Consider the following 8,164-nt stretch of genomic DNA (forward strand, 5'->3'; position numbering starts at 1 on the left):
ATATATATATATATATTTTTAAATTTTAGAGAGCACAAGAGAGGAGGAGAGGATTTTTTTAAGCTAACATATTTTGGGGAGGGGAGGGGCAGAGAGAGAGAGGGAGACAGAGGAGCTGAAGCAGGCTTCACTCTGACAGCAGCAAGCCTGATGCAGTTTGAACCCATGAGCCTTGAGATCATGACTTCAGCCAAAATCAGCTGCTCAATTGACTGTGCCACCCAGTGCCTGAGAGACTCTTTCCTCCTTCTGGGACCCCTGTAATGAAAATGTTTAGTCTATTGATGAACCCCTCTACTGTATTTTGCAGTTCAGTTACTGTGTTTTTCAACTCTCTGACTTTATTTTCTTAAATTTATTTTAATGTTTTATTTTTAAGAGAGTGCAACAGAGTGCAAGTTGGAGAGGGGCAGAGAGAGACACAGAAGAGAGAATCTGAAGCAGGCTTCAGGCTCCTAGCTGTCAGCACAGAGTCAGACTCAGGGCTCAAACTCACAAACCTCAAGATCATGACCTGAACCAAAGTCAGACGCTTAACCTACTGAGCCACCCAGGTGGCCCTGACTTTTTTTTCTCTTTTGTACTTTCTTTTTTATTTCTTTATTGGAGTTCTCACTGTGTTCATCCATCCTCCTGAGCATGTTTATGACTATTATTTTGAACTCCTGATCAGGTAAATCACTTATCTCTGTTATTATTAAGAATTGTTGGGGTGCCTGGGTGGCTCAGTCAGTTAGGCGACCGACTTCAGCTCAGGTCATGATCTCGTGGTGCATGGTTTCAAGCCCCGCATTGGGCTTTTGTGCTGACAGCTAGCTCAGAGCCTGGATCCTGTTTCAGATTCTGTGTCTCCCTCTCTCTCTGCCCCTCCCCTGCTCATGCTCCGTCTCCCTCTCCTCCTTCTCCCTCTCCCTCTCCTTCTCTCTCTCTCAGAAATAAATAAAACATTAAAAAAAAGTAAGAATTGTTTTCTATGGTTTTATCTTATTCTTTTTGGGGGGAACATACTCCTCTGTTTATTCATTTTGCTTGGCTTTCTGATTTGGTTTCTGTGCATTAGGTAAAACAGCCACCTCTGCCAGACTTAAAGGAGTATGGTGTAGAAGATGAACTTTATTGTTCAACCCTGCCCTAGCTCTTGGTTGTTTCTCACACTTTTGTGATTATCCAAGAAGCCTATTTTAATTTTAGTGGTTCCTGGTAGTTGAGGATGTGCAAAGACCTGTCTGTGTCCCAAGGGGTAGGATCTTGGTCAGCATTTTCATTCAGGATGATTGGGAGTCAGACCCTTGGGTAGCAGCTTTTAAAGTCCGTAAATACTTACAGTCTTGTGGGAATGCAAGCAGAAACCCATGCAGCTTGCAGAGCCAGGGGATCTGGACATGTCCCCTGGGTAGCATTTGTAATAATCAGGGTATCCGGAGACTGCATAAGCTTCTTTCTTGGAAGTACCAGTAAGCTGGAGTGAGGCAGAGAGTGAATAGTCTTATGGAACCCAGGAATGGAAAGCCCCCTAGTTCCCATAGACAGATGGCTACAGAGTATTCCCTGGGCAACAGCTGGAAAAAAGCCTGGGACACCAGGTGTGAAAACTGGGGCACCAAGTACATATAAATGCTCCCCTCCAGGAAACACAAGTGCTCTGGAACTCAGAAGAGGGAGAGCACAGCGATGTCATTGTCTGGAGTGGGGCAGAAGCAGAAATATGGTGCCCACTAGCCTCTGTGCATGGAGATTATCCCATCAGGGCCCTGGGTGTGTGTGACAATAGACTGCTTCTCAGGCTAACACTTAAGCAGATTAGTCTCTTTCACATAAAGTCTGCGTGCCTTTTAATCCATTGTTTCTGCACTAAGGAGCACTTTAATAACTTTTTCTCTGTTTTCTGTTTCCCTGTAGGTCTTGTGAGTGCAAATTCCCATAGTTTTCAAAGCTAGATGTCTTTGGGGCTCATCCCAGGGACATGTCTTAAAAGTGGAAGTGCCCAGTTGGGGATTAAAACTCTTTTTTTCCTCAAGGAGAATCTCTGGGTTTTGAGTTTCATCCCTGTAATGGGTAGCTGTACTGGGGAGGGGGTTTATGGCAGGACTGTGTCTCACCTTCTCTTACCACTTCTATGTAGGGATTTGTTTTTTCATGCTTGCTTAAAGTGTAGGAATTGCTCAACTAGTTTCTGGGTGTTTTGTTTTTTATCTTTTCCCCCCTAGAGGAAATTATTCCACATGTAGCTATAGATCTGGTGCATTGGTGGGGAGCAGGTGAATTCAGGATCTTCTGAAGTTGGCATCTTGAACCAGAGAAAATCTTCTTTTAATTCAAACGTTTATTACCTGTATTTCACATCTTAATATTTTCATCATATATGTTTGTATTCTTTTTATATGTGTGTAACAATATGTTTAAATTCCTATTTTGACCATCTCTCTTGAGAGAGGTAGCATGATTTCATATACCTCTCAGAGATGAGGATTTAAGAGATAGTGGATGCTCAAAAATATGTTTTTGAATTGAATTAAATTTAAATAAAAATAGAAATCAATGCTACTTCAATCTTTTCCGGATATCTTAATGCCACGCCTGTTTAAAATGATTGTTTCCTTTGCTGTGCAGTGCAACCAACGGGATGGGAAAAGATAGTTGCAAATGACATATCAGATAAAGTGTTAATATCCAAAATCTATAAGGAACTCACCAAACTCCACACCCAAAAAACAAACAACCCAGTGAAGAAATGGGCAGAAGATATGAACAGACACTTCTCNGGGGGGGGATGGGCATGGAGGAAGGCACTTGTGGGGATGAGCACTGGGTGTTATGTGGAAACTAATTTGACAATAAACTATTTGTAAAGAAAAAATAAAGACATGGTTTAAAACCTGTCTGGAAAAAAAACCTGAAAAAAAAATGTAAATAAAATAAAATGAAAATTGATGGATTAATCACTATTAACAATTTGTAATGTTAAACCTTTTGAGAATTATTCTTTGAATAATCTAGACATATTATAAGGTCAAGGGGCCAAGGGGAAGAATATTCTTTGGCTCTCAGATTCTGTGGTCAGAATAGCATTACCATAGTCTGTATAACAAAGGCTAATGGCCAGATATTTTCTCACACTGCCAAACTAAACCCTTTATCAACTCTTAGAAAAGATTGAAACATGGCCTACTTTTGAACAGATCCACTTATGGTTGGTGGATAGGAATTCAGTTATGGAGCATTCACTTACCCCTCTTAGAATATTTACATATGTCTAGGTTTGGGGGGTAATGTCGCATACTGTCTAAGCAGGTAGGCTTCCTGTAGTTTTGTTTAGGATTTAAAATACCTGTTTTTAGTGTAACTGCATGTCTGGAGTAAATTGGCTCTTGACAGTATCTCACCTATATTTTGTATGAAACTCCTTTAAACATTAATTGTTTTTTGTTTTTACCCTTCCCAGAGTGATGATTCTGACATTTGGGATGATACAGCATTGATAAAAGCTTATGATAAAGCTGTGGCTTCATTTAAGGTATGAAATGTTTACTCTTCCTTATTTCCTCATGTTATTCATTTGGGGAAGAAATTAACTGAGAACACACTTAAAAGTGTTCAAGTACTTATTAGTTTCTGATTTTGAAGACCAATAGATATCATTGGTTAGTTAACTTAGATAATACCTTGCTTTAGAAGTTGGTAAGCTCTCTGTATGTCATCCCTTTAGCTAAGGCAATTTAAGTGGAATTTTAAACATTAATTACTTTTAATGTGTTTGCTTTGTATCAAACTACAGAAATCCTCTAATTCAGATTAGTAGAATGTCAGTCTAAATTATAATTTTCATTTAACAAGACTTCATTGAAATAATAATGATAAATATCAATAGTGCTATAATTAGTACTTGTAGAGTGTTTACAGTATTTTAGGCACCATTCTAGGTGCTTTACTTAAATTAATTCTCACCCAAATCCTATGAGTTGAGCGGGTATCAAGTCAAGTGTTCCTGAGGGCAGGAATATATAATTCTTTTAGGGGATGTAGTCTGTTTTTGTGACCCAAACAGGACATTTACACAGTTGGCCAACATCATCACTTTCTCTACCATGTAAAGTATTTAGTTTTATTGAGCACTATGCATGGTCCATCAGTAATCCAGGCAAAAGCATGTCCTCATACAGAGCACCAATTACAAGGTCCACTTCTTTCCCTTAGTCACTCCTTTTTTTTTTTTTTTAATGTTTTTAAAATTTATTTCTGAGAGAGAGACAGCATGAGCAGGGGAGGGTCAGAGAGAGAGGGAGACACAGAATCTGAAACAGGCTCCAGGCTCTGAACTCGCTGTCAGCACAGAGCCCGATGTGGGGCTCGAACCCGTGAACCATGAGATCATGACCTGAGCCGAAGTCGGGTGCTTAACAGGCTGAGCCACCCAGGTACCCGTCCCTTAGACACTCCTATAGCATGAGGTAAAGACCAGACCTGTAGCTTGTCTTTGAAGCTGAATTCAAATCTGTCAGTAATGCTTTATGTTTTTTCTTTTTCTTTCTTTCTTTCTTTTTCTTTTTTTTTTTTTATGTTTTTATTTCTTTTTTCAGACAGAAAAAGCACAAGCTAGGGAGGGGCAGAAAGAGAGGGAGACAGGAACTGAAGTAGGCTCTGTGCTGACAGTGGAGAGCCCGATGCGGAGCTTAAACCCATGAGCAATGACATGACCTGAGCTAAGTCAGACATCCAGCTGACTGAGCTACCCAGTGACATTACGTGAAGTAAATGTGAAGATATGAAATTGGTAATTGAAAATCTTGCATTGAATGAAGAAGCAATGTCAGGTGGATAGTAGATTTAGAAGTCTGTCTGCATAGGAGGCACAGGGTTAAGCATCTGACCTCGGCTTAGGTCATTATCTGAAGGTTCATGGGTTCAAGCCCTGTGTTGGGCTCTTTGTTGACAGCCCAGAGCCTGGAGCCTGCTTTGGATTCTGGGTCTCCCTCTCTGTCTGCCCCTCCCCCCTTTGTGCTCTGCCTACCCTCCCCATTCCCTTCCCCTCTTTCTCTCAAAAATAAACGTTAAAATTTTTTTATTAATAAATAGAAAATGTATTTATTAAAATAAATAAATAGAAATAAAATAGAAGTCTCTCTGCATAGAGCTTATAATTGAAGTAATAGGAATACGTGATCATAAATAGGTAAAGACGGACGGACAATTTTTTTTTGGAATGCCCAGGTCTTGATTAGAGAGGTAATAAAGCATTGGAGCTCTACTCGTTATATCATCTGAAATGTCACGACTGTCAAGACAAATGATCATCAGAATCTAACTTTACAGAAAGGTTGAGAGTGAGGACTTGATTAAAAGGGTCCTTAGAGCTGATAATCAGATATCTGATACCTTCCAGCCTAGTTTCTTTAGCATGTAGGATGATGAAAACAGAAGTGGAGGCTGTCTGAGCAGATGGGGCCTTGAGGCCAAGCTTGTAATGACTGAGTTATATTGTTACATTTTTTTCAGATATGACCCTGTAACATATATGTTTCTATTCATATTTTTACAGCATGCTCTAAAGAATGGTGACATTTCTGAAGCTTCAGATAAACCAAAAGGCACACCTAAAAGAAAACCTGCTAAGAAGAATAAAAGCCAAAAAAAGAATACCACAACACCCCTGAAGCAGGTTATTTTAAAACATTGAGATTGAACTTCAGAGAATTTCTTACTACTGTTTTTAATAATAGTATAAAATATCTTTAACTCAGACGATTAGTATAGGGTTTTCCATTGACATGTAATTATAAAATGTCTAAAATAGCTGTTAAACTTCCTATTGTTGAGGAACATGTCAATAAAAGTATAGTGAATTAGGTGGGAATGATAAGTAAAATAGTGAAGATTGTGTTTATGTGGGCGGTGAGGTAGAGGAACCCCGTGCTACTTGGGAGGAGCACCTCAGGGCCTTAAGCTGAATTGGCTGTGGTAAACTGAGACATGGCTGTGCTTTTTTTTCCTTCTTCTTCTTCAAAAACCCTGAAAGTACTAATACTCAGCAACCAGAAATTCTGGGTAGAATCATTTCTGCTCTTTAAAACAACAACCCTGAAAGCTAAGTATTTTGGTGTCTTGTCAGTCCCTTCAGTTTTTTCCTTACCAAGGGGAAAGAGAGCTAACGTTTGATAAGCACTCACCGTGTGCTGGACCAGAGCGCAGGACACTACGCACTCTCCCTCCTTTCTGTTCTCCACAGATGAGGTAGATCTTACTAGAATTACTTAACAGATGAGGAAATAGAGACTTAAAGACTTAAAGAGACTTAAAGGAAATAAAGACTTAAAGACTTAAGAAATTTGTCTTAATTGATTATATAAATGGTAGAATTCGTATTACATGGTAAATATATGGCATGATTATATAAACAGCAAAATTATATTTATATTGGAAATTCAGATTTATGTGTCTTTGGCCCAGGCCCTTCCAGATCAGGTAACTGGAGACGATCCACTCTACAACCTACCTTACCTCACCTAAACAAGATTACAGTTTATCCTCTTGAAAAGAAATACATGTGTGTGTATCTTTGGTTTCTTTTATAGTGGAAAGTTGGTGACAAATGTTCTGCCATTTGGTCAGAAGATGGCTGCGTTTACCCAGCTACCATTGCCTCCATTGATTTTAAGAGAGAAACCTGCGTTGTGGTTTATACTGGCTATGGAAATAGGGAGGAGCAAAATGTGTCTGATCTACTTTCCCCAGCATCTGAAGTAGATAATGATCTAGAACAGAATGCTCAGGAGGTAAGGATACAAAAAAAAAAAAAAACAAAGGAAAGAAAAAAGAATTCTTGGAAGTGGAGAGGAGATGAGAAACTAACAGTTGTTTGATCCTCTGAAGCATTAACGGCTTTTGATACCTTTATAACAAAAATATATTTTCTTCTTTTTAAAGAATGAAAATGAAAGTCAGATTTCAACAGATGAAAGTGAGAACTCCTCCAGGTCTCCTAGAAATAAACCAAATAATGTCAAGTCAAAAGCTGCTTCGTGGAACTCTTTTCTCCCTCCACCACCCCCCATGCCAGGAGCAGGCCTGGGACCAGGAAAGGTACGTTTCTACCCAGAAAAGGTTTCCCAGGATATACTTAATAATTTTAGAACTTTCCACCCCTCTGTCGGGTGAGTCTTTCTTAGCTTTTCTTTGAAAATTTTGTAGCTTTCTGTAGATACTATAAATCCACACTTGAAAATTCTTTGTAAAGGAAATAAGATAGTAATGCAAAGTACTTTACACTGAAAGACTTTCTCAGGTATTCTTACGGAGGAATGGGTATTAAACTGACAGTCTCATGAACTTACGTTAGAAAGTATAGCGAGGGTGGGGCGCCTGGGTGGCTTAGTCGGTTAAGCGTCCGACTTTCGCTTAGGTCATGATCTCGTGGTTCGTGGGTTCGAGCCCCGCGTCGGGCTCTGTGCTGACTGCCAGCTCAGAGCCTGGAGCCTGTCTCACTCTGTGACTCCCTCTGTCTATGACCCTTCCCTGCTCCGGCTGTCTCTCTCTCTCTCTCCTAGAAATAAATAAAACATTTTTAAAAAAATTAAAAAAAAAAAAGTATAGTGGGGGCGCCTGGGTGGCTCAGGCAGCCGTGATCTCACAGTTCATGGGTTCGAGCCCTGCATCAGGCTCACTGCTGTCAGCTTGACAGCGCAGACCCTGCTTCAGATTCCCTCTCTCCGCTCCTACTCCACTTGCATTCTTTACATATAAAAACGTGTATACATAGTGGTATTTTACTGTCAGCAGAGTGTTACGCTCTGGTTCTCCATGTCACTGGGTTAAGATATGTTAACAGTTTTTGGGGAACACAGTATGTACATATAATACAGATTAAATCCTAAGGCCTTCACAGATTGTTTTGTAGGGTAAAATGTAAATACTGTTTTGCTTTATGGGTCTTTTCACTGTAAGTAGCAAATCAACTTAAATAGAAAGGATTTTGGGGGCACCTGTGTGCGTCAGTCAGTTGGGCTTCTGACTTCAGCTCAGGTCATGATCTAGCGGTTTGTGGGTTTCAGCCCCCCATCAGGCTGTGACAGCCCAGAACCTGGAGCCTGCTTTGGATTTTGTGTGTGTGTGTGTGTGTGTGTGTGTGTGTGTGTGTGTGTGTCTCTGCCTCTGCCTCTCCACTTCCACT

General features: G+C 40.1%; 1 protein-coding gene across 2 annotated transcripts in view; it reads left to right on the forward strand.

The window, feature by feature from the left end:
* The window catches only part of SMN2 (survival of motor neuron 2, centromeric), a 41,248-nt gene that overhangs the window by 11,336 nt on the left and 21,748 nt on the right, over positions 1-8,164 (forward strand). For both annotated transcript variants that reach the window (XM_077773533.1, XM_077773532.1), the window contains exons 2-5: positions 3,443-3,514; positions 5,537-5,656; positions 6,570-6,770; positions 6,922-7,077. In XM_077773533.1, coding sequence (XP_077629659.1) covers positions 3,443-3,514; positions 5,537-5,656; positions 6,570-6,770; positions 6,922-7,077 — 549 coding nt within the window. The remainder of the gene's footprint in view (positions 1-3,442; positions 3,515-5,536; positions 5,657-6,569; positions 6,771-6,921; positions 7,078-8,164) is intronic.

This window comes from Crocuta crocuta, unplaced genomic scaffold (genome assembly GCF_008692635.1).
Source record: "Crocuta crocuta isolate KB4526 unplaced genomic scaffold, BGI_CrCroc_1.0 scaffold383, whole genome shotgun sequence".
Classification (NCBI taxonomy): Eukaryota; Metazoa; Chordata; class Mammalia; order Carnivora; family Hyaenidae; genus Crocuta; species Crocuta crocuta.